Source organism: Calliphora vicina, chromosome 1, assembly GCF_958450345.1.
Source record: "Calliphora vicina chromosome 1, idCalVici1.1, whole genome shotgun sequence".
In the NCBI taxonomy this organism is placed as follows: Eukaryota; Metazoa; Arthropoda; class Insecta; order Diptera; family Calliphoridae; genus Calliphora; species Calliphora vicina.
Genome location: NC_088780.1, coordinates 154192477 through 154219862, shown reverse-complemented (window position 1 = coordinate 154219862; position 27386 = coordinate 154192477). Strand labels below are relative to the sequence as shown.

General features: G+C 29.3%; 1 protein-coding gene across 2 annotated transcripts; it reads left to right on the top strand.

Moving 5' to 3' along the window:
* The first annotated feature begins 1378 nt into the window (after positions 1-1378).
* Positions 1379-26142, top strand: Fmr1 (synaptic functional regulator FMR1). 2 transcript variants are annotated; one of them, XM_065516215.1, is made up of 12 exons: positions 1379-1537; positions 4442-5306; positions 7711-7760; positions 15125-15442; positions 15520-15685; positions 20700-20767; positions 20961-21258; positions 21332-21463; positions 21537-21780; positions 21848-22069; positions 24163-24234; positions 24434-26142. In XM_065516215.1, the coding sequence occupies exons 2-12, from the start codon at positions 5256-5258 to the stop codon at positions 24886-24888; spliced, it is 2076 nt and encodes a 691-aa protein (XP_065372287.1). In that variant the 5' UTR covers positions 1379-1537; positions 4442-5255; the 3' UTR covers positions 24889-26142. The 2 variants fall into 2 exon arrangements, with proteins under 2 accessions (XP_065372287.1, XP_065372286.1); XM_065516214.1 differs by having other exon boundaries at positions 20961-21261.
* Positions 26143-27386: the final 1244 nt, after the last annotated feature.

The following is a 27386-nucleotide window of genomic DNA, read 5'->3' as shown; positions in this document are numbered from 1 at the left end:
AAAAAAATTAAAATAATAGAATAAAGTAAACGTTTATTTAACGTTTAAAGTTCTGCATTAAAGTTATTTGATGCTGGCAATATCAATGGTTTTTTTAACAACAATGCTGCCAGCTTTGAATATAACATTATGGTTTTATTCCAATGTTGCCAGATAAACAAATTAAGGAAGAGCAAAGAAAAGAGGAGTGATAAAATTGGGCCAAAAGAAAATAAAAAGCAGTGCTGCCGTCTAGATCCTATAAATATTATATATTTTTTAGATTTATATAGACATTAATTTAATATTTTTTCTAGTTTTTTACATGTTTAATTATACATGACAGGCACGAGAACTATCATTAGAGTGTATAAACTTTTGTTCACTTAACCAACACCATATACAAATAAGTAGCATTATGTAATCAATCAATAATTTAATATAATGTGCACACTTGTTTAACTCCAGAAAAGGGATTTCCCCCGAAAAAATTCAGTGGAGTACCGACATTGACAGAGTTGAGTTCTTGTGTACTTGTATTTAGATTTAACGTTATTGCTAAGCACAAGCAAAAACGTCTGCAGAACAGGAGCTTATATTTTGTGTTGAGGGATTTTTTACACAAATTTCTTTGTTTTATTTTTACTTTTGGTACTTAAAAAAATAAAAAATGAGAATTCATGGATTTTGAAAACTGGAAAATTGAGAAAAAACTGGGTTTTCTAATAAATCGAAAACCGGTTTGATAACTCTAATTGACCCCTTTAAACTTCTACAATAAAGAAGATAAGAACAAAAATAACATGTCTATGTAAAAAGCATCATGTTTCAACGTTAATTTATTTTGATTATTTATTTTTGTAATTTTTTAATAAGTTTTTATAAAATAATTTGTTAAAAAATGTAATAAAATCTGAAATAAATTTTCAAAAATTATAAAAAAAATTTCGTGAGGCAGGTTCGGTAAAAACTTATTGGAAATAAAAAAAACATGAAATAATTTATAAATCTGACCTATAAAATGAACTATAATATTTGAACATCTTTTGGTATAATATTAATAATATTTGATATAAAAAAACAATATAAAAGTTTATAAAAAAAAAACTTAAGCTTAAATATTTATTATATTGAAGTGTAATAAAAAGGTCAAATAAAAATAAATAACCACAATACAGAAGTATTGTTTAAAATACATGCTCCAATCAAATAGAAAAAGAATTCTTGTGTAAATTTAAATATTTTCTTTTATTATTTATAGGAATTTTTGTAACCGATTGAAGGTTCTTTAATGCACATTTTCTACAACCCAAAAAGTAACCAAATGTTGTCCAACACCAAACACATGGTAATGGCAACACTAGTGGTACTTTTTTATGCAACTCTGCTTTTACTCGACGCTGGTGTCGAAAAAGGAAACTCACCAAGTACGTGAATTTTTTTCAAGCAGGGAAGTAAAAAAAACTGCAACGCGATTAAAAAAACGTTTTTACACAAATTTTAAGCAATTAAATTGAATATAATAAACGAAATTCCATAGATAAACTAACAGCAAATAGTGAGTGCATAAATTCTTAACAAAATTAATCATATTTCTTGCCATAAAATAGAATGAAAAATTTTGCAATGAGAAATTTTTGTTCGGTTGGGCCATGGGAAAGAAAAGACGGTTGAACGAGAAGAAGAACAAGCGATAGCACACAAAAAAAAGACACATTAAGCAAGGCGGCGAATGAAAATAAACGATGAGAAAAATAAAAGGGAAAGAAAAAGAATTATAAAAGAGTTTAAAGACTTTTCTAAATCGAAAAAATAAAAAGAATATGTAAAAAATTGATAATTCAAGAATATTCGTATAGTTTGTTGTAGTGTGTTTTAACATAAAAATCAAAGTGGATGTGATGCAAACATGTATATTGACGTAAATGCTGAAATAGAATTTTGACAACGGACATAAAAATAAATTTTGTTAAAAAAACTCGTGAAATGTAGCGGCGTTTTTTTTTAATTTTTTTTTCAAAAGTAAAGAATTTGCAAAAAAAAAAAAAGAATTTGAAAACTAAAGGAAAAATACAAATTGGAATGAAGTAATAAATGAGAGTGGAAGTAAAAAATTAATAAAAAAAAATAGTAAAAAAGAGAGAAATTAGAGATGAGAAAAATACTAGAGACAAGCAGCGCTGCCGACTTTGACGTGAAATCATCATTTTGGCGTTTTTTTTATTTTTATTAAAACTATTTGGCAAAATCGTTAGATCTTACATATTTTATTTAGTAAAATCGAAATAGTATTTTACTATTGGAAACTGTATGATTTATGCAATATTAATATGAAATTTGGATGCAGTGAGTTATTCAGTACTTTTACTGTAAAACTACAGTTAAATTTTACAGGATTTAAGAGCAAGATAACTAAATACAACATCAAAAAATTATATTTTAATTTAAATCTCTAAACAGAAAATTCATTGATGAATTTTATGCCGCACTTTCTCAATGTACCCTTCCCATCATAGTGGCCAGGTTAATTCAGTTGTGTTGATGTTTGTAACACAAAACACACGGATGATTTGTGAGTGTGATTTGTTCGTGTTCGACTTGTTAATGGCTATCCACGCACAAAATCACAAGTAATTGAAAATTTTCAATAACAAATCACACGAACAAATCATTACGTTTGTGGTCAGCTTAAGATTTGGCACATGCGTTTCTATTCAATCTGGTTAAAATCGGTTTATTATTTCACCTATACCCCATATATAAAAACAAATCATGTTTAAAAATTGTGTGCGGATCGATCCATAACTGACCATAGTTGTTTTTGTACATGTACTCAACGCATTATGTGGTCGGATTTGATCGACTATACTTTCTTGTTTTTTATCATGTCTATGACAGTTTTCATACAAGAATTTTTAACAGTTACAAAAACGACAGCCGGACATAGTCGCATAGATACATGATTTCTATTAAATGATGCAATATCTTCATCAGATACCTGTATCGATCAAATATCACGACGGTAGCGATTCTAGAAATGTTGGTGTTAACTTAAAATTTAATTAAATTACAATGAGCCAGAGCTGTAAATGAATCATTCTTTTTTGATTTTAATTCATTATGAATTAGCTAAATTTTGAATTAATTCATTGAATTGAAAAAATGAATTGAATGAAATTTGAATCAATTCAAACGAATTAAGCAGAAATGAATTTCAATTCATTTCTAATTCAAATGAATTTGTAAAAATGAGTTGCAATTCATTTACAATTCATTTGAATTGAATTCATTTTGAATTAATTCAAATGAATTAGAAAAAAGAATTAGCAATTCAAATGAATGACTCGAAAATGAGTTGCAATCAATCAAATTCAAGAGCAGATCTCTAGGGGGAATGAAAGATTTCTCCTACCAAAATGAAAATATCCAGTACAAAAATTGAAAAGCCTTGACATATATACGCGCCTGATCAATGAAAACATGGTGTTTGGAGTTTATTTCTTCAAGAAGAACTGATTTTTATTTTGAAATACGCTGAACGACAAAACATATTTAATATTCAAGAAGCAATTAATAATTTTTGAAATTTTGTGACCCACGACCACCCAACGACAAACTTTTTGCTAATGTTTATATTATATTTATTTCAAAAAAATAAAACTATCTTCCAAAAATAATCAAAAATCAGGAAAAATAACAATGTATGTAGTTCAAAACACAATTGAGTTTCATAAATAAGGCTAATTAGATTTAATTAGAATGCATTTGGAAATGAATTGCTAAGTTTTTTTCTAATTCATTTGAATTAATTCAAAATCAATTCAATTCAAATGAATTGTAAATGAATTGAATTAATTCAAAATCAATTCAATTCATTTGAATTGGAAACGAATTGCAATTCATTTTTACCAAATTCATTTGAATTAATTCAAAATCAATTCAATTCATTTGAATTAGAAACGAATTGCAATTCATTTTTACCAAATTCATTTGAATTGACTCAAATTTCATTCAATTCATTTTTTTGTGTGAATGATTCGCGAATTAATTCAAAAATGAGTGATTCATTTACAGCTCTGCAATGAGCATTACATCAAAATGTATTTTTTTTTAAATAATTTTCAAATAAATCATTATTAGTTTTAGTAACCAACTAAATAAAGTTAAGTAAAATTATTTATGTTGTCATTTACTTAAAATTATGTATTTCACATAAAACGCTAAATTGACTTCTCTGTTTAGTAACGTCAACGTTGGCAGAGTAGCCAAATCTGCTGAAGAAGACAAAATAAGCCTTTTTTGCACAAAAACAAGATAGAATTTTTGTTGTTGTTCTTAGAAGGGGAATTGGGCGTAATTTTTTTAGGTGTTCATAAACATTTACACATAAATATAAATTAGCAAGCAAAGTAATAAAAATTTGTTTATAATTTAAAAATTTTCATTAAATCTCTACTTTCAGAAGCCGTAAATAAAGAATTTACAACAAAACCACATATATCAACTAAGTGAGATAAAAGAAGAACGAATTCAACAAATATATTCAACAACATTTGAAAATAGAAAAACTAACAACAGCAGCAGCAGGCCACAGCACCATCTTCATCTTCAAACGTAAAAATTAAAGAAAAAGCTGACAAAATATTAATTTTCTACGACTACGACCACTCTAAAAGACTGAACCCAATCTTACAACAACAAACAAACAAATCTCTCTACTCCACCACTACTCCTGAATACTGTAAAGAACAATAACAACAAACAAAGTGGATTTTGTTTCTAAACATCATAACCACCACCACCAACCATACTCAGTTGAATCACAAATAAATAAACAAAAATAATATAAATTTATTTATTTTACCATCCATCCATTGTTCGATTTGAGTTACGTTAAATTAAACGTCTATTTCAAAACCGGGGATTTCCGTACATTGCTTCAAAACGTTAAGATATAACCTCAAATTATAATTTTACTTATTATTTTGGGTTTTTTTGAGTGTTTTGAGTATTATCTACAACGAAAGATCGTCATCACCATCATCTAACAAATATTGTTGAAGTCATTTTCACAACAATCAGTCTGTCATCATCATCACCAACCTCTTCTACCTCTTGTGTTTTTAATTTTGAACAATTATCATCTTCATCATCGTCGTCGACGTCTTTATCTTATTGTACGTCAGTCAAGATTGCTTTAGATATCAGCATCATCATTATCCAGTAAAGAAGCTCCTTTCGTTGGATTTTTTGTTGTTTTATCCATTCACCTCAATATGGATGATTTATTGGTCGAAGTTCGACTCGATAATGGCGCCTACTACAAGGTAAGTGTGTACTCTCTATCGTATAGTGTAGATATTTCAATTTTTTTTTTAATTTATCTATTTTTATTTTAAGTTTTTCTAAATATTATATTTTTTTGCAATTTTATTTTAATTTATTTTTCTGGTGGGGTGGTATTTTATTGTTGTCTATGTACAAAAAAAACATATCTGCCAACGTCTGCGCTAGTTTTAGCTGTTAGAGAACAGGGTCGTATATGTTCAAATGTTGTTGTGGGGATTTGAAATGTTTAAATTAACCCTCGGTTAGTCGCAAATGATCTAGTTGATACAAGCAAAAAATTTTTATTGTAAATTTTTTTAAATTTCTTCAATTTTAAGCTATTTTTTGATAAAAATATATTTTTACTTCAATTTTATTACTCTTTTAACTTTGAATTTGAAAAGACTATTTTCAAATGCGGCTTTTTCTTTATTAATATCAATTTGATATATTACGATTATAATTGCAATGTTGGCTATCACTAAGTTACTCCTAAAATGCCCTTTCATCTCAATTACCGTTATCGCTAAGCTACAATTAACGAAATAACTGCAATTACCGTTACCGCTAAAATGCCGTTACCGAAAGTTACTAAAGGTTACGTTAACGCTAATTTGGATTGCTTTTAAAAGCATTTATTTAACTAGCAATGTTAGTTTGTTTTTTGTATATTAGTGTATGTAAAAATTTGTAACTGAATGAACCAGTTTTCGCAGTACGAATAGGTAGACACCTGATGACAATGAAATATTATGTTAGAAAATTCTATCTTATGTTCGAAAATTTTCTAAAAATGTTGTTAAAATAACCTGTAGATCATGCATAACCATGATGACAATGCAATATTATGTTCGAAAATTCGACTATATGTTCGACAGTTTTGAAAAGCAGTTACAACTAATTTTAGTTTAATTTGAGAACATTTTCTTATTCTTACATTTTCCAATGCATACAAACATAAACATTTGGAAATTATGAATAATGGGAACTTGTCTTAGCTTTTTGACACCGGCATAGACATTATAAGGGTATATATTAGGAATATATTCTTGTTTGAAGAAGTGAGAGGAAGGAGTACATCCTCAACGGCAGCTACAAGCCTGTTCTTATTTCATTTCAACTTCGATACGCTTTTGGTGGAAGGGAGTGTAAATAGGATACACTTAGCAATGGTTGTAAGACAATAGAAAGCCCCTAAAAAGATATGAGGAACAATCATAATAAATCATTAACGATATTTTTAAACAATTTCCACTTAAATCGTGCAAAGCTACAAGATCGTTTAGTACCGTCGAATTATCCGAGATCACTTTGAAATTGAAGATATGATGTAAAAATCCCTCCACCCGGAGAAGACTGGACTGCAATGTTTAAATAAAAACTCCTTATCTCACCCACAATTCGACCCTTTTAGCGAGAACGCCTCTGTGATTTTATGTCATCATCGCTAAATCAAAAGCGGCTGCTCTGCCTACGTACTCCTCACGTATGCGATTGTGAACTTTGCGTATTCTGCTTGTAACCTTTCAGCTGTTTTATTTTTTCTGTTTCTCTCTCCATGTTTCTCTAGTTTTAGCATTTTGCGGTTTTGTTTATCATTGTGTTTTTATATATTTTTTTGTATTTTAGTCTGATTGTTTCTCTGTCTGTTTGTCTATCCATCTATTTTTGATGTGCCTCTTTTAGATTCTAAACTAATTTACATTTTTTAGGCTACACACTAGATTCAACTTGACTAATATAAATAAACTACAACAAGTACAACAACAATGTGCAATGCAATACAATAGACGAACAACACAACACTACACACTCTCCTTTGCACTACACAAACACCAACACATATCCAATTAACAATTTAATTTTATTTATTGGTTTTTTGTTTATTTTTAATTACAATATTCGTAGTTGTTTCATTTCAATATTTTCGCATTGATTTTCGCTTTCAATGAAGCAACGTAGCAAAGAAGGTGCAATGAGAATGTGAACAGAATGAGAATAACAAACAAACAAATAAACAAATCGAAATAAAAATATAAATTTCTTACAAAAAAACTAACAAAAATGTGTGCCTTTTTGTTGTTATTGTAATTGTAGGATATTTAATGAGTATTCAATAATGCATATGACTTCTATTAATAGTAAATAGTACCTCATTCATTTTGAGATCACAATAAATTCTGTATTTTTTTTTTAATTTCTTTTAACAAGAAATGAAATTATAATTATATTTTTGTCATGTCTGTGTGCTGTTTAACACATAATGTTGCTCATTATCTCTTTCAATTATAAATAATGAATATATTTTTATGTTTTTTTTTCTTTTCTTAGATATTCAATATTTTATTTATGTATTTCTTAATATTAATTTGTTATTTTTTTTCTTATTTATGCTATTTTTAGGGTATGGTTACAGCTGTCTATGACGATGGTGTCTGCTGTGAAGTTGATGGGTAAGTTTGTTATATATTTGTTCAACCAGGTTTTAATAAGAATAGTAAATCTCTAGTCAACCATAAACATAAACAAATTAGCTTTAGTTTACCCATGATGCAATTAGTTTTTAAGGAAATTAACCTAATTTTAATTGATCACCATTGATGAGAGCATTCAAGATATTTTTCTGCAATGCATTTTGAAAAAAATTTCTTTTATCATTGAAAAAAGTCATCTTATCGTAAATTTTTTATGGATTTTGGGGACTTCTATAGAAGCCAGATATAAACAATATATCGTCATCTAAAATGCAAAACAATCATCAAAAAATTCGATATTGATTTTTATTATTGATTACGGTTCACTACATTACATATGGGCAATTCCATGTCATCGTACGCGAAATTTGTACGCCTATAGAGTGGAAGAGATTTTGCAAAAATAAGAGTATCTGAAAAATAAGTTCGTCTTTATTCAGAGGGTACTATATTTAAAAAAAAAACTATAAAACTATATTTGGATGATTTTATAATAAATAAAATTTAATATCAACTTACTTTTATTTAAATTTTTATTTTTTCATACAAATTTATAACAATGATACGTTATTTCGAAAACAGCAATTCAAATAATTGCCCAATTCACAATTGATGTCGTAGTGTAGCATTGTATGTCATAAATATTTTTCAAACAAATTAATAAAAAAAATTACGACATACAACGATACAACGCTACGACACCAATTGTGAATTGGGCAAATGTGTATATGTACTTTGAAAAAATAATTTTTTTTTAAATATGTTTCTAGTTTCATTGTAATTCAGATTTGAAAATTTTGTTTCATATCTTCTCAATTAGTTTTAATTTTTTATCGTTTTTTGCTTCTATAATCTTATGAAAAGTGATTTCACGTTATTTTGCATTTTAGGTTACGATATGTAATTGTTTTTATTATTTGGTACATAATTGAACATAGTTTACTATCGAAAATCGCTATAACGAATACAAATCTCTAAAAAAATGTTTCCAAATCATAAGTTTTATCTTAACCGGTCCCTGTTGGTCATAGCTAACATGTAAGACAGCTTTAGCACCCATAAATACCCTCTAGATGTTATTATCAAGATATAATTCACTCAAACATACGTTCATGTGAATATATTAAAAGTTGTTCGTGTTAAAAATGAAATTGAAATTAAACAATTTTATAAAAATTGTTATCTATATTTATCATACCAGATATTTTTAAATTTCAATTGTATGGAATATTTATATCAGATTACACTGATATGAATCAGCTGGTTCCAGTAATATGTCAACAGAAAACAAACGAAAGAAAATGACAAAATTGTTGTGGTTTGAATAGAGTGACAAATATATAACACACTCCTTGACTATTGAAAATTGTATTTTTTTTCTCTCGCTCTACAAACCACAACAACCATTGAAAGGTGGTTTTAGAACGTCAAAATAACCACACGGTTCGATATAACTTTTTTGAGAACTGTCATTTGTTTCATATCTGTGATTTATATTAAACAAATGAAAATTTATTTTAAACAGTAAAAATATTTTTTTAGAAAAGAAAATAAAAAAGTTGAGGTCTCTGCTTTGCAGCTTCTTCTCCCTTAAATGTGGTATTGAATTGTTCACCTGGGTTTGTGTTAAATTCTTCTATAACCAAACAAAATATTTAACTTTCTTGCTGAGAATAAAACACCATCAACGCATACTTCTGCTGCCTTACGCTTCTTAAGGATTTCTAATTCGTTTTGCAACATTGTTTTATTTGACTAAATCTCTTGAAGTGGCACTTTGAAACTATTTTCTTTTCCTAAATCTCATCTGGGTGAGCAGTATATTTACTAAACTGATTGATTAGACCTGTTTGATATTAATTTCTTGTAGAGTTTTCTTATCATTCCTCAACTTCTTCTTCTTTTTATAAACATCACCAAACCATAAGTTTGTCATTCCGTTTGTAATTTAAAGTCCCGGTTCGGTTGCTATTTAAACTCACAAAACTTTTTTGACCTATTTTTACTATATATCTGCATTATTTAGTCATTAATATAGACAATATGGATATCTAATGATAGATATTTCATAGTAATTCGGACCTGCAATGGGTCAAAATCGGGAAAAATATTTTTTAACCCGATTTTTTTTTTCGGAAAGAAATATTTTTTACCATAACATTTATTTTCAACCAATTTTTTTTTTTCATTGGCAAACAAATTTTTCACCAAAGGGTATATAGCATTTGACACAGCCTTATATAGCTATTTTACTTATTTATTCATAAATTAAATTTAATGTTATACATACTTATGTCACTCTAAACGAAAGAGGCTAAAAGTTTGATCAGCTAATTTTAATTTCTATAAAAAAAACTTTTAATCCCACATGAACTGAAATAATATCAAGAATAATCTTCCTCGCAACCATATATTTTACTAATTTTTAAACTTTATGAAGGGAAAATTAGTGTGCACCACAGCTTTATATTTTTTGTCTATATAAAGGCGCTGAGGATGCAATAATTTATTAAGACCGCCATGTCTGAATCGTTTGATTTTAGCAATCATATTTCAAAATTTTAATTTAATAATGCCAAGTGTGTTAAACAAAATATAAAATTAATTTTCTTTCAGGAGGTTTGTTTGTCTCTTGTCATGCCTAGTTTCCATTTTATTTATTTATGTTTTCATAATTGTGTTTTCTTTGAATGAAATTATGTATATATGTTGTGACTAGAGTGACCAAATTTGTTTAGTAAAACATTTCATTTAGCTTTAGACATTCCATTGCGAGAGCTCTAAAAATTATTCCAACAAAAGCAACATTTTTTAAATTTAACGAAAAAAACGGGTCAATGATATTAGAAGTTATACTAAGAAACCGCAATATGTCTTTAAGAGATATACCCAAAAAGTGTAAAAAAACTTATGGCTTTTTCTTTTCTGACATAAAATGTTGCCAACATACTTTGTACCATTTATTAGAGGTTACACATACCCTCATAATGTTTTACATTTTTAACGATCACAATAGAACAAAAACCATTACCATTTATGCAATTTTCTTTTATGTACCTTCTAAATGTTGAAAACTATACATTTTGTTGTTTAAAAAGTGTTTCATTTCTAACCATTTGATAAAATTGAGGGTGAAACATGTAGCATATCTTCGGGATTTTAGGGCAACATTATTTGAAAAGAACACGTTATACCCTTACCAAACTACATTTTTTTTTAGAAAAGAACACAGAAAATGTTAAAAGGCAGAATAAAGGCATCATTTATGCCAGAAAAGAAAACGCCATTAGAAATCTTTTCTAATCCATTTCTAAGTTTTGTAAGAAAAACAAGTAAGAGAGGTATATTTGGCTGTAACGAATATTATATTCCCTTCACCAAATTATTCTGTAAAATAAAAATTTTAAATATTTTTAGGAGAACAAAAAAAAAAATTTCTAATTTATTATTCATCAAAGTTTTATGGTAAAAAATATTGAAATTTTTTAAAAAAAAAATTAATTTTTAAAAAGAAAATTTTAATTTTTTAAAAAAAAAATTATTTGAAGGCTACGGAAAGTTGATTTCAACATACAGACGAACATGGCTATATCGATCCAGAATATGGGGTCGCAAATGAAAAATGTAGAAATTACAAACGGAATGACAAACTTATACAGCTGTAGAGGCCTCTAATTGTTATTGTAATTTTTTTTCGATCATAAAGTTTAACAAAAAGCAGATATTTTAAATAAAATGGGTCGTGTTGCGCAGTGCGGAGAAACGCGAAATAATCAAAAAAATAATATCGGATGTATAATCTTATAGAGAAGTTAGTCGATTGGTTGGGTGTTCTAACAAAATGATTCACAACGCAATCGTGTTGCGCAGTGCGGAGAAACGCGAAATAATCAAAAAAGTAATATCGGATGGAAAATCTTATAGAGAAGTTTGTCGATTGGTTGGGTGTTCTAACAAAATGATTCACAACGCAATTAATTATAAAGAAAAGGCTGAAAGACGTGGAAGACAAGGAGTCCTGACCCCGCTTCACGACAAAAGATTGATTCGCGATAGTAAAAAGGATCCTTTCAAAACTGCAACCGAACAATACATAAACTTAATATAACTGCGACAGTATAAACAGTTCGCACATGTCTCAAAGAACATAATTTAAAAGCGTGCAGTCCTCTTTTAATCGTAAAACATACCGCCAAGCTCATGAAGTTCGCAAAGGAACATCTAAATTGGCCAGTCAAAAGTGGAAGAATATTTTATGGACAGATGAGAGTAAAGTTGTTATGTTTGGTGAAAAAGGTTCTCGCTCATATGTCAAACGTCCTCAAAACTCGAATACAATCCATTAAACGTAGAGGGGTTTTTTTGGGGGGTGTTGCTATATATATAACCTTGCCACTCATGTTGAAGGGTATAATAAGACAGCAAGAATATTCGTTACTCAGAAAAAACCATAAAAGATTTGTACATTGAGAGGATTTCCAAACATTAGAATCCAACTGAGTCGGTATTCTGTAAAAAGTTGGCCGAATACCGAGTACTGGTATTAGGTCGATTTTTGACCTAAATAAAGGAAAACGAAAGATTATAGAAAAACAACTTTTGAATATAATTAATAGAATACAAAAGCTTATATTTTACAGTAAAAGCTCTAAGTATGCTGTAAAAACTGTTCCCTCAAAGAAACTTTTCAGTTCAAGATGAAAAACGGGATTAATGGAGTCCATAATGTAATGTGGGTTCAGCAAAAATGAGCCCGAAATGATATTTCGGATTAGGCTTGAAGGCTACTCGATCATGATCAATATGGAAAAATATCCATAGTAGGGGTGGATTTATATGCAAATGTATATTTTTTTCGAACGTCCAAATAAAAATTAGACTAATTATCTATTCGAATCACACATTTTGGTGTAAAATGCCATCGATTTGTTTGGGTATATTTTCAAATTTTCAATTATAAAAATTTTTAAAAAAATTTAATTTTTTTTTCGTCAATGGGCAATACATTGCACATTATGTAATTTGACCCAATATCTTGGCCAAAAATAATTTTTTGCATAACAATTATGTTTTTTTATTAAGCATAAATCAAAGCAAATAACTGCATATTTGGTTTTTGTAAAAACAAATATCAGCTGATTTATGGGTAGTCGAAGTAGACATTTGCAAGCAACGTTCAAAGTCCAGCACAAAAAGTGTAATTTTGATATGAATTAAAACGTTCTTTTATCAGTTATTAAACAAATAGGGATAGTAAGTAATTTACAAAAAAAACAAAATATTTTGGTGGACGTTATTGCTTTTATTAACAAAACATGTAATTCTAACCTAACCTCAAATTAATGACTTTTTCCATGAATTTATTTTTTGTTATTTTTCGTTTCGGTTTTTTTCGGTTTTTGATTTATATCATTTTCTTTCAGGCATCCTCAACTTAAAATATAGCAAACTTTCTAATATGAAAAAAATCTTTTTCAAGAAAGATTTTGTCTGAATGGCCTGTACGCCATTTTGTTAGCCCCCTTTCCTATTTTCATCGTGCCGAATTTCCCAAAAAAATTGCAGTTAGTTTTCGAGATATTCTGTTTTTTTTACTTTTTTTTTCACATGGTGGCAATCATAAAAATATTCACTATTGCAAAAATCAAAAAACCCAGCTGTATGTGCTCATGAAAAACTCCTAAATTCCAGTCATATTGGTCCAAAACTTTGGCTGAAATTAATAATGGCCTAAAAAGTAGGTCAAAATACCTACTGTGCATTGTCTCGACATAAAGTTTTCTGTCGAATTTGTTATAGAAATATCATGAAATGTAGTCGAATAACTTCTATCGATCAGCAATTGAAAGTTATCATTTCAAAACATATTACTAAATACATAAAATAGTTTTGAGTTTTTTTAAAGTATTAAAAATTCATTTAATTTTATTAAGGGCCATTATTAAGTTCGAAATAGTAAAAGTTAACTTTAAGGGAGGGTAACTTTTTCTATTACTTAAAGTTAACTTTTACTATTTCGAACTTATAGACAAGTTGTAATAATGGCCCTAAATCTATTAAAAACATTCATATTTGTTTTCATTGCAATTTCGATTTATAAGAGACTTCGATACCAAAAGATTTTGTAACTTCACGAATTTTGACCTATTAATTAATTATTTGCAAAAGTTTCCACTGTATATTGTAGTAATACAATAAAAAACAGAATGCCTTAACTTATTTAGATCCTTATTTCGAAATCAATTTATTTGGCCACCTTTAAATACTTAGTTTTAATTTCAAATGCTCGAAATTAATAATTTTGTTTAACATTAAATAGAAATACTTGCATTTTTGTTCTACTAAGCGATAAAATAAGAAAAGGCAATATCGAAAAATGTGTTTGTATTTATTTCTGTTGGCTATCTGGGTGTTTTAAAACGTTTAATGTTTTCTGTATTTATGGCGCCAATGTCTCACAGTAGCAAAGTAATTGTTTTAATAAATTGCAAAATAAATTTCGCAGATAAAATTCTTAAAGTATCATGCCACAAATAAAATTAAATTAATAATAATACTAGTTTTTAATGCACAAACAAATAAAATGTTTTAAAGTAAAAAACAAACGATTTTATATTTAACACAATTCTAATTCTATTTTGTTTGTTTGTTTGTTTGTTTGAATTTGCACATTTTGTTTTATTTTTAAATAATAAAATAAGATTTCCGCATATTCTTAGTTTAGGCTGTTATTTCGATTCATTTATTTTTCTTCTTCTTCTTCATTTTGCATATTTTTCTCCGCTATTAAAAAGTTGTTGATATACTTAAGAAGAAAAAAAAATAAAAAAAACTGAAACATTTTTGGCTGTATGCCATTAACGACTACCTCACAAGCACGATCCTAGCTGCTCTAAAATTTAGTTTGTAGCGTTTTGTTCGAAAAATACTCGATGTCTAAATTCACATGTATAATACATCACAAGTGAATTCTTGTAAATAAATCTACATATGTACATACTTATCTACATATTTATGTATGGATATGACAAGAGAGTGTGATGCATCATGGGCCCACATACAAAATACAAACGTACATTCATAGAAATCTATGTATGTTTATAATTTTGTGTGATAATGACGCTGTTTCAGTTTCTATAGGAATGCTAAAACACCTGTCTTTAAGATTTATGTTTTTCTTTGTATTTTTGTGTTTTTTGTTTGGTTGGTTGGTTGAATAGTTGGTGTGACAGCAGCAAGAGATTTCGTCAAGTTCTTTAACTTTCTTTCTTTATTAATTAATTAATGAATTCTAATTAAATGTTTTTGTTTTGCTAATATTATTGTGTGTTTCCTTTGTGCAGCTGCCCAGAAGTTCAAAAATATCCCTTCGCAAATGTACGCTTTCCACCGGATGATCAACCCGAGCCACCTACTTTTGAAGAAGGCATGGAAGTCGAAGTATTCACCCGTTCGACAGAGCGTGAGGTGTGCGGCTGGTGGACTGCTACGATTAAAATGTTAAAGGCTGAAATTTGTGCTGTGGCTTACATTGGCTTTGAGACACCCTACACTGAAATTGTAGAACTTAAACGTTTACGTGCAAAGAATCTCAATCTGCCAATTACGCCAAAAACTTTCTTTCAATTTACGATACCCGTACCCGAGGAATTGCGTGCGGAGTAAGTTTATACATAAATATTATTTTCTTTCAATTTTCATTTATTCATAATACATTTGTTATATACTTTACTTGTAGAGCACAAAAAGATGGCATTCATAAGGAATTTCAACGTACCATAAGCGCTGGCGTTTGTGTTTATAGTCCTGATTTGAATGCTTTAGTTGTGATTTCCAAATGGGAAGTGACTCATAAACGCGCCAGTATGCTGAAAGATATGCATTTTCGTAATTTATCACAAAAAGTAAGTTTAATTTATATGTAATGTGTTTTGAAAAGAACGAACTATAAATGAATGAATGAATGAGGAGAGACATTTTTAAAATTTTTTGAAATATTTTTAATAGAATCCCTTAATAAAGACCGCATAAAACTGTCGAAAAGTTGAGAAAGTTCTATATGGTTATACAAAATTTGAAGTTGTTCAAAAAGTATAAATTCGCTTTGGTTTGTCTTTTATCGAGGTTCAAAGTACAAATTTTATATAAGATGTAAAGTCGCCCAATTTCAGTTGTATATAACTTTTTAACGGCTTATACAATTTTTACAATATTAGTATCATATAATGCTTATTTCGCCCCCTTAATAAAACAATAGTGTATATTTTTTTGCCATTTCATTATTGAGTTTAACATCTGGAACAAAAGTAATATTTCAATTGATCTTTTGACCCATTTTGTGGAAGTAGAATATATGCTTATACACTATAGTTTTATTGTGGGGACGATTTAGCCTAGTTTCAATGTATTATCAAATAAACCATTAAAAAAAAACAGAAAGTTTTAATTGGATAAAAGATGAAATGCGCAAGATGGGATTTGATTCTAGACCTATGATTTTTCGTGAAAAAACTGACCCACCCTATGCATATGTGTTCAAAAAATATGTTAAAAAAAGCAATAAAATTTAAATCAATAAGTAATATTTCGGATTTTTTAAAAATGAAAACCAAGGATTTCCACTCGCGAAAATGTGTCCTTTAAAAAATTCTGGAATTTTTTATTTAAATTTCGTTCGAACTTGTACAATAAAATATATGGAAAAACTCAAATTGTTTGTGGAAAATGTATGATTTTCATTAAAATCATTACTAATTACTCATAAATTTCACATTAAAATTTATTAAAAACTCTCTTGGAGGAGTTGTGATCATCTTTTTTGGTGGCAAGGATCGGCATCCAGCTCTTCAGCACTGGGAACAAGAAAAAACTTAAAATATTATTACCAAATCCTTTGAATGGTAAAAAAAAACTTCGTTACAAAGGAATTTTAACTAAAACAGAATTTTTTTTTCATTTATGATATTTGATGTAAAGTAAGCTTTTCAAAAAGTATAAATTTGTTATACATCTTCTAAGAAATTTTTTAGATAAATTAAAAACATAAAAAGTACTTTTATCCCAAAAAACTTTCCCTAAGGAGTGAGATCGAAAAATTCTTAACATACATATATGTTTATAAAAAAGAAACCACTAAACTTACAGCTTTAATTTTTTTTTTATTTGATTGAAATTATTATTACAATTTACAAAAAAAATTATTTTTATAGTTTTAATCACTAGTGATGAAATTTTGAACCTTTTTCGGAAACCCTTCCATTAACGTTTTTATAGTGCTTTCTGTCACTTTGCTCGAACATGTAGTCCATCTCCGTTTAAAATCTACCACACTTTTGGACACCTTTTTTGTACTCTTCAATTCTCTTTTAACAAGAGCCCAATATCTCTCCACTGGCCTTAGCTCCGGGCAGTTTGGAGGATTTGCCTCTCTTGGTACAAATACCACATTATTGTTCTTGTACCACTCAAGGGCTTGTTTGCCATAGTGACAGGATGCCAAGTCAGGCCAAAAATAAGTGGACACATTATGAAGTCTTATGAATGGAAGCAGCCTTTTTTGTAAACATTCCTTGATGTAAATTTCGGTATTTATAGAGCCCGTTGTAACAAATGAGTGGCTTCTTTTGCCGCAACTGCATATTGCTTGCCATACCAGGAACTTTCTGGGAAATTTTGTCTGCTTTTGGGTCCTAAACTTTTCTTCAACATTCCCTCGAGCATCAGCAACATAAAATTTTTGACCTGGAAGTTGCGAAAAATCTGCCAGAACATACGTTTCGTCATCCATTATGCAGCAAGAATATTTTTTTATAAAACTTGACTTCAATTTCCGTGCTCTGTTTTTGGCCTCTAAATTTTTAGTAGCGTTCCTGTCAGGAACTTTTTGAGCCTTGTATGTTTTTAAACCTGCATTAGCTTTAACTTTTCGTACCAAATAGTCCGAGCACTGAGCTAACCGGGCTGCTTTCCTACCGGATGTGTTGGGAGCTCTTTTGAAAATGCGTTCTATTTTTTTGGCTTTAGAAACATCATGTGGACCATTCCTTCTACCTGAACCAGGTTTTCTATCAACTGACAAGTTCTCCCGGTACTGTTTAATAACATTGGAAACAGTTTGACGGCAACAGTTTGTATGCTGGACTTAGTAATGATTTTTAAACAATTCTTTTACTGGTTACCATATACATTTTTTGTTAATCCAATAAAAGAAAAATGGAGAAAATCGGAAAATATTTGGACCCGCTGTTATCAAAAAACTGGAATAGGGTGGGTAAAAATGTTGAAAATTTAATTTTTAAATGCGAATATCTCCTAAGCTATAAGTGTTAATTGATAGCTAAGATAAGGTTTTTTGTAGTGCTCGACGAGGAGATTCTAGACATGTATTTTTCTTTTAAATCAGAGAGCAAACGAAAAAATAGTATTGTATTAAATATTTAACATACCGAGGTGTCCTACTTTGGGAACCCCTGCCCCCGCCCTTGGTGGGCTCATGAGGTCCTAGTTCAAAACTTTAATTCGACAATACTTCCTCTTTTCGCATGTCAAATTTCATTAAAATCGGACCAACCGTTTAGAAGTTACAGACTTATTTCGCTCTTTATTTTTCTACACCACTGTGCAGCGCCCTCTAGCGTGAGTTTTAGGTAAAAATAAATATCAAAAATGGATTCCCAAAAATTTTAAGATACCACAACTTTCCGGGATAATAAAAATAAATAGGCATTGTTTTATCAAATTTTTATTGATTTTTTCTTGTTAGCCAGCGTTCCAAAATCACTAACTTCAAATGCGTGTAAAAAAAATCTAGCGCTGAACTAGAAAAAAGCATTGAGGGTTTTGTTATGGAAAACGTAAGCTTTCATTTGCATTTGGTTTCATCCCATTCCGATTCGAAAAGTTCGATTTTGTGTCACAGTGTAATTTTTAAACAAATAGTAAAAAATATTTATCTTTGAAACTGAAAACAAAACTGATTTCAAAGCACTTAATATAAATTAGGAATAAATTAAAATTCGAAAGCAAACATTGTGCTATTTTTTAAATATTGTTAAATTTTTAATAGAAAAGTAACAATTTCCAATGGAACAATCTCCGAATGGACATTGATTAATATTTCTTAAAAGCGTATTTGTGATTGACATATTTAACTGATCTCAAGAATTCATTAAATTAGAAAAGTTCACTAAAAAAAGAGATTGCTAACCTTGCTTTAATACCCCTCATATATCCAATTCCTGGATAAATTAAAATCACCGCAAGTGAAAATTGTCCATTGACAATAAAGTGATCGTATTTGGTCCAAACATCCCAGAGTCCACTGTGACAAACCTTTTATATTCATGACAATTTTAGAAAATTTCTCCTATTGAAATCACGAAAATTTATTTACATGTGTAATTTTTTCTCGTATGTGTAATTTAGGCATGAGGCATGTGTAGTTTATAATTGTCTTGGTGGCAACACTGCTAGTTATTTTACTACGTCCATGTCCTAAGCAGGGGCTCAATTTACCATTTTGATTACAATGAGACTGTCCGATAGCCGGTCCAAGTAGTCAACGCATTGGATTCACGTAGTATCAGTTACTTTACTAGCCGCCTAACAGGTTACTTGATCAGCTATATAACTAGTTTAGATTGCTTGTAAACACACCTTCCTCCGACAACTCTCCAATAGATTAATTCTGGTGGCTAATTGCTTCCAAAGTGCAGTAGAAAATAAACGTTAAAGTGACTCCACTATAGGTTACTAAGAGACACTAAACTGACTATTGACTTCACGCTATGTTACATGGGATATCAGTATACTTAAGCAAAAATAAAAATAAAATGTATGAGAATTATATCAACACAATTTGTATAAAACCAGTTTATACGTATTACTCACAAAACGTTTAAAGTGACTACACTCTAGATTACTTAGATACACTTAACCCTGACAGACACCACGAAAAGCGAATTTTGCGTACCTTCGTGAAAGTAAACCTAAATAAAATAAGTCACATTTAAAAAAAACGTCCTTTAATTAAAATTTTAATATTATTGGGGTATTCACATGGTCTGCTATTAGTCATATTGTCATAATGTCCTAATATATTATAATAGCTGTTGTTGTGTTTAAAACAAAAAAAGTATTATTTTATGACAAAACAATAAACATAGTTCAAATAGTGTTATTAGTTTAGAACTTTTTTGTTTGAAACACAACAAAAATTTGTTTAAACTATCAAAATTTATTAGGACATTATGACAATATGACCAAATAGTAGACCGTGTGAATACCCCATATGTAAGCTTCAATATAGTAAATGAGTTTAAAAGTAAGGGGTCTGCTAGACCTCACTCAGTTATATTGTAAAAATTACTTCACGTCAGTTGCAGAGGGTTAAGTGGCATTTGTCCTCACTCTAGATTACCTGGGATGTATAAAGTAATCAATTGTATTCTCTCTGCATAACACATTAGTGACAATCATTGTCTATAAGGGATACATTGACTACCAATTATTAAAAACTCAGTGGATAGTTATGTGTGCAAGGAGTTATTGAAAACATTTATGCTACCACTTTGTGAGAAAAAATATGCAGAGTTATTGAATAAAGTAATGGGGGATATACCGGCTATTAACAGTCCGAATTAATACTTATCCAAAACAAATAACCGTCTTCGATAAATCCTTGTTTAAATTTGGAGTTTTCCCCTTATACCTATTTTATTGTCCAAGTCTGAAAAAAATTGAAATTAAAAAAATTACAAAATTTACAAAATGTTGTTCTTTCTTTGTTCCATGTACCTTGTTATCAAAAAATAATAATTTCAAGTCCGATGCGACCTTCTACTGGTTATTTAAAACTTTTGTATTTAGAAAAATGCTAATTATAATACGAATTACTTTGTTTTTTATTTTTACTTAAAGGTTATGCTTTTAAAACGTACTGAAGAGGCTGCACGTCAATTGGAATCAACTAAATTACTTAACCGTGGGTGAGTGTATCAAAAGTCGGTGTATTCTTCAACATCAATATTATAAAATAAAACAATTCCTACAAAACAGACAGCTAAAAAAAAACCTAAAGCAAATTTTGTTTCATATTTTTAATTAAATCTAAAAAAATAAAATAACATAACTAACTATACTTCCATCCCACTATATACAAACACAAACACGCCTACTTAGGTATACTGATGAATTTCATGTACGTGAAGATTTGATGGGCTTAGCAATTGGTTCACATGGTGCCAACATACAAGCGGCCCGTCTACTCGATGGCGTTACCAATATTGAATTGGAAGAGAAATCGTGTACTTTTAAAATAACCGGCGAATCAAAGGAGGCGGTGCAGAGAGCACGAGCCATGCTAGAATATGCTGAGGAATTCTTTCAGGTACCGAGAGAATTGGTTGGTAAGGTTATTGGCAAAAATGGTCGTATAATACAAGAGATTGTCGATAAAAGTGGTGTATTTCGAATTAAGGTGGTAATTATTCAAAACTATTAAACGGAATTGGTTTGAAATTCAATTCAATTTCTCACATAAACAATTTTAGATCGCTGGCGATGATGAACCCGATGTGAGTATATTACGCGAGCCTGGACATGTGCCATTTGTGTTCATTGGTACCGTTGAAAGTATTTCAAATGCCAAAGTATTATTGGAATATCACTTGGCTCATTTAAAGGTATATATGAACGACTTTTTGTCAATAAAAATGGTGTACAGCATGAAATGATGAAATTTATTTTGTTGTTCAGGAAGTGGAACAGTTGCGCCAAGAGAAATTAGAAATCGATCAACAACTGCGAGCCATACAGGAGTCATCAATGGGTTCTGTGCAAAATTTCCCTACCTCGCGTCGTTCGGAACGTGGTTATAGCAGTGATATTGAATCGGTGCGCTCAGGTCGTGGTGGACCACGTGGCAGAGGCCGGGGACGCGGCGGCGGTGGTAATGGAGGTGGCGGCGGCGGTGGTGGTGGCAATCAACGTTATAGTCAAGGTTAGTTTTTAAAACTTGTTGAAATGTTGGAGAGCTTTAACATATATATATATTTGTTTTCATACAGGTCGTCGTGGTGACGATGATGATTATAATTCCCGCGGTGATCATCGCTACAACGATCGCAATAGTGCCAGTGGTGGTGGAGGCGGTGGCGGTTATCGTGGCGATCGTCGTGGTGGCCAACGGCGTAACAATCGCAATAGCGAACAAAATGGCAGGGATCATCAGTACTATAGTCAAAATGATAATGTACAGGAAGTTCGTGAGCAGAGCAGTGTTGAAAGAGGTATTCAAATGTTTTATTTTTATTTTATATCAACTTTGTTATGAGAGTCGTTGTCGTTTCGAAAAGTAGTCATATTTTTTTTTGTTAATTCGTAATTTGTTTTTGAGGGTCTTGTTGTACTAATGGTGGTTTTTACGTTACATTTATATTTTCTAAAGGATACTTTAAGGGTCACAGCTATTATTTATTCAAGATTATATCTTAACTGATATGAAGATTGATATGATATTATTAATTCTGTTTTAAATTAGGTTTGTTGTTGTTTCTTTTTTCGACAGTTATGCATTCCACTCTCCCGTTAGTAATCTGGTGGATTTTCCAGAATTAAGTGTGATAACCCTGCAATTTCAATCATTTTAACTAGAGTTAGAACAATTCGACCTAATCGTCATAGTCTATTAATAACATTGGTTGTGTTATAAACTTTATTTGAGGTTATGAGAAGATACACTTAATATAGATTGATGTTTAAGATTGCTGTTCAGGAAAATCGTTCCTCAAATTGCTAAAATATTACTAAAAAAACAACTACATCGATTTTTGACCCACTTTTTTCTATATATCTGGATCAGTAAGACAATAGATATATAGATAGATATTTTCAACGCCTAATATAAAATGCCTTAGAAAATCTGATCACTAAACGGTAAAAATCGAAAAAATTTCGTTAAAATACTTTTTTTTCCAAAAATTTTGTTTCAAATTTCTTCCACCTAGTAAGGCATTAATAAAGGCAATATGAATACCTTATGATAGACTTTTTAAACACCGAATATAAAGCCATAGAAATTCAGATCTCAAAATGGTAAAAATCTCGCTAAAAAAGGTTTTTATTTTTTTTTTATTAGTTTTTCCCTTTTTTCCAAAAATTGTTTTTTCCAAAAAATGGATTTTCACTTTTTTTCCAAAAATTTAGTTTAAATTTTTTTTTTAATAAAATATTATTTTTATGACAACTTTAGTTGCGTTGCCAGAGGGCAACCATAAATTTCTGGTTGCCAATTTGGCAGCATAAATTATAGCTGCCAGTTGTCATCTGTAATATAATTTAGGCAACTGACAACGCAACTGAAGTTCGGTTACCATCCATAATCGACCCATTAAAGTACACTTTGGTGATTCGGCACATACGAATATAGCTCTTACTTGCTTGTCCTAGTTTTACTAAGTCATGTACAATATGGCTATCAAATGAAAGGCATTTCAAATAACGGCTTTGAAATTCGGACCGACAATAGGTTAATTTCGGGAGAAATAGTTTTTATTGCGAATTTGTTAACACTCGTTGTGTTTGGGTAATTTTTGTGATTGAATCTTCAAACTATGAACATTTCTTTTTCAGCTTATGGATACATAAGATCGTTTAAAATTGTTCTGTATCCGATTCTAGTCATAGTAATTTTTATGATATGAATAACAGCCCCACAACAAAATATTGTCACGGCCACATTTGACTGTCTTATTTGTGTACTTGGGGTCCATTCTTTTTACTTTTGACAGCCTTACATATGTACTCCCATCACTGCCTCTTAATCTGCATTAGAAAATATAATAGTATTCCAGTTCTGTCTAGACCAGTTTTAATTATATGAGAGCAGTAAGGTTATTTAAGTTTTATCGCGTAATTCGAATCGAATTACACAATAACCTCCCATTATTAATTATTCAATTATTACCTCCCTGGGAGTAATTATTTCTTAAACTCTATTGCTGCTAATACTTAAAAACGCCCAGATTTGCTACATTTTAATAGAAAATCTAGATTTATATACATTTATATTTGATAAAATGTACATGTTTTTGAAAACTGAAATTACGGAATATAGTTTTCTAATAAAGTTTCCATTGTATACCGAATTCCGATCATATTTTGTTGTTGTGGTCTTGTATTAACTGAATATTTTTTGTAGTTTTTGCCACTATTGATTGCAAGGTTTCCAAACGTAGTGCAAGTGAATTTGATATTTTATATATTACCGTTAAATCAAATGAATTAAACTTCAAACATATTTATATGCATTTTATATGAAATCATTTAAAAATAAATACGAATTTATTGCAATAAAATAATGTTTCATCATTTGTACTTTAAGCTGAAAGTAATTCATCATATGAAGGCAGCTCTCGAAGACGCAGAAGGCAAAAAAGCAACGCCTCTCATAATAGTGAGTATGATGTCATGACTTGCTGTTTTATTTTCTTAAATTTAATTTTATAATAATAATTGTTATTATTATTAATAAATAACATTATAATTATTTTGGTTTTATTTCAATAACATGACATAAATGCAAATCACTTTTGTTTTAAATTTCTTGATTTTGAATATATGTAATAAAATCTTTGTTTTATTTAATGTTGCAGCGAATGGTGGGTTAGCTACTAACAAATCCCAGCAAAATAGTAAACCGCCACAACATAATGCTGATAAAACCAGCGGCAGTGGTGTAGGCGCCGCCAGCAGCAGTGGTGGTGGTGTTGGTGGTTCTTCTGCTAATGCTAGCGAAAGATCAAAACCGAGTCTAAACAATAACAGCAACAACAACACTAGCAGCAGCAGCAACAATAAAGAAGCCAATAATGTGACACAAAACAAAGGTGAACAACAACAGCAGCAGCAAGGTTATGTGGCATCACAGCAGCAACAGCCACAACACAATCAACCGCCAAAAGCCAGACGTAATAATAAAAATCGCAATCAACAACAAAATCATGCAAATGATCAACAACAACAAAAACAACCACCACAACAACAGCCACAGCAGTCGCAACAGCATACACAGGAGAAAAAGGAAACTTTAGTGAATGGAACTTCCTAATTTACCGTTAAAGGGTAAAATAAAAGATATATTCAAATACCAACCTCCCTCCACTCACACACACACTCAATCAAATCCTCATACAAACACGCGTACACTCAACACATACACTCACAGACACTCAACACATCCACTCATTAAACCATAAAGAAAATATCCTTTATTTCTCTCCTTAATTACAAACAAAATATACTACTTACATATATTATTTACATTATTTTGAATAGACTTCTTTCTGTTGTGTTACTTTTATTCAAACTTCTTCCTTAAGCATTCTCCTTGTTGAAATAAACTACAGATATAAAAAAAAGCATTAAACAAGAAAACCCACAGAAATGTTAATAAAATAAAAAACCCCAATTAGAGGAGAAATAAAAAATGAAACACACACTAAAATAAAAACAAAAAAAAAACACTTTCTGTCTTATTTTTTGTTTTCAGGCAAATTGCAAGAATTTGCCTAAAAAAAGAATATGCAAATAATATTTAATAAATATGCGAAAAAATAAATTAAAATTAAAAATAAACATAAACCTAAAATAAATGAAGAATTTTATAAAATCCTTATATATATATATATATATAGATATATACATACAGAATAATAATAATAATTTTATGAAAAACATCAAATAAAATTTATAAAAGAAAAACAATTAAACAAACATATTATTTAATAATAATAATAATAATAAAAGTTAAAAATAGAAATAAAACAGAAAATACCTAAAACAAAAAACAAGAAATTAACTTACAAAATAATTATAATATTAATTTAAACAGAAAACTAAAAAAACTAAGATTAAAAAAACTTAAAAAAAGAAACAGGAAATGAATGCAACTGAAATAAAAACAAAATTATTATTATTATTAAAAAAATAAAACAAAAAAATAAGAAAAAGTTTTACTAGTAATTAAAATAAAATTCAAATCAGCACTTAATTTGATAAACAAAAAAAAAAGAATTAATTAAATTAAAACATAAACATAAACAAAATATAAAAGTAAATTAAAATATAATAATAATTCAAACAAACAAAACAAAAAAACAAAAAACAATGTTAACTAACAACATTACTAATTTAAGTTTTATGTAAAAAAAATTATATATAAACTTTCATCTCTTTATTTTTTCATTTTCAAGCATGAAATAAAACAACAACAAAATTCCTTTAAGGAAGTTTTTTTCTACAAAACATAAATACAAAACAACAAAAAAAAACAAACAAGGAAATATACAAATTTCAGAACTTATTATTAGTTTTTTAAATTATTTTATTTTCTTTTTTTTTCTCTCTCTTAATTTAAAACAAAAAAAAGTAGTTTTTATTTAAAGAAAAAATATACGGCCATATTCTAAATTAAACAACAAAAAAACTAAGTTTTTCTCTCTAAAAAGCAACGATTTTTATAGGATCTGTATTATATTAGGGTGGCCAATTTCATATTTTTATTATACCCACCATCAAAATAGATTGGAGCTATATTGAAATTGTCATTCCGTTTGTAACACATCAAATATTTGCCACAGATCCACATTATTACATACAGTTCCGAGCATAAAAGCCGCAACGCACAGTGGTATAGGAAAAAAAGGAAAATAAATCAGTAACTTCTAAACGGTTAGTCTGATTTGAATTAAATTTGACATTTCAAAAGATTACACAGTCTCCTAGCTATGTTTAATAATTATTTTTTAAAAAATTTACAAATCTAGTCAATTTTCTTAGAGTTGAATTTTTTGCTGGGAAAAATTTATCACTGATTTTACTAAAAATTTGAAAAAATGCAACATAGCGTTGCATTTTTTTTTTTTGCTCGCAACTGTATGTATATTCTGGGTCCTCATTAGATTCTAAGACGAGCTAACTGTCGAAAATACGTAGATTGCAAACGAAAGGTGTTAGCTTGCTAAAATCTCTGTGTTGAAAATGGTCAATATCGGTCCATGATTTCGCTTAGCCCCCATACAAGGTCCCCCTCAGAAAATGACGAACCTTCATAATTGTCTTATAATTAGTAACGTGATGAAATTGGACGTAATCGAGTTTTATATGAACCTAAATCTTTCTACAAACTTGTGTGAGGATCGGTCCATAATGGACCCTATATCGGGAAATTTAAAATATTTGTTTTCAAAAAATTTGATGAAAGAAGATTTACTAATGTTTTAAGGTTGCTAAAAATAAAATGCGGAATATGTACTACAAAAGTAGCAATTCTAGCAAAAATGTTGCAGTAATTTTAAGAATTCAGAAATTATCAGCCCAATTATTTTATTCATAATTAGCAGAACCCGGTCCGCGTTGTTGGCCCTTAGAAAACATCTGTATTACGTCTCGATCTCGATTTTAATATACAGTGTCGGATAAAGTCGGTGATCCAACCTTCAATGTTAATACATGTAGTGGCATTTCAGCTGGTTCCAATGAATTCAAAAATTTAGTATGGAAATTTCTTATTCATGCACCTAATATGCAAGAGTAAACAAAATTATT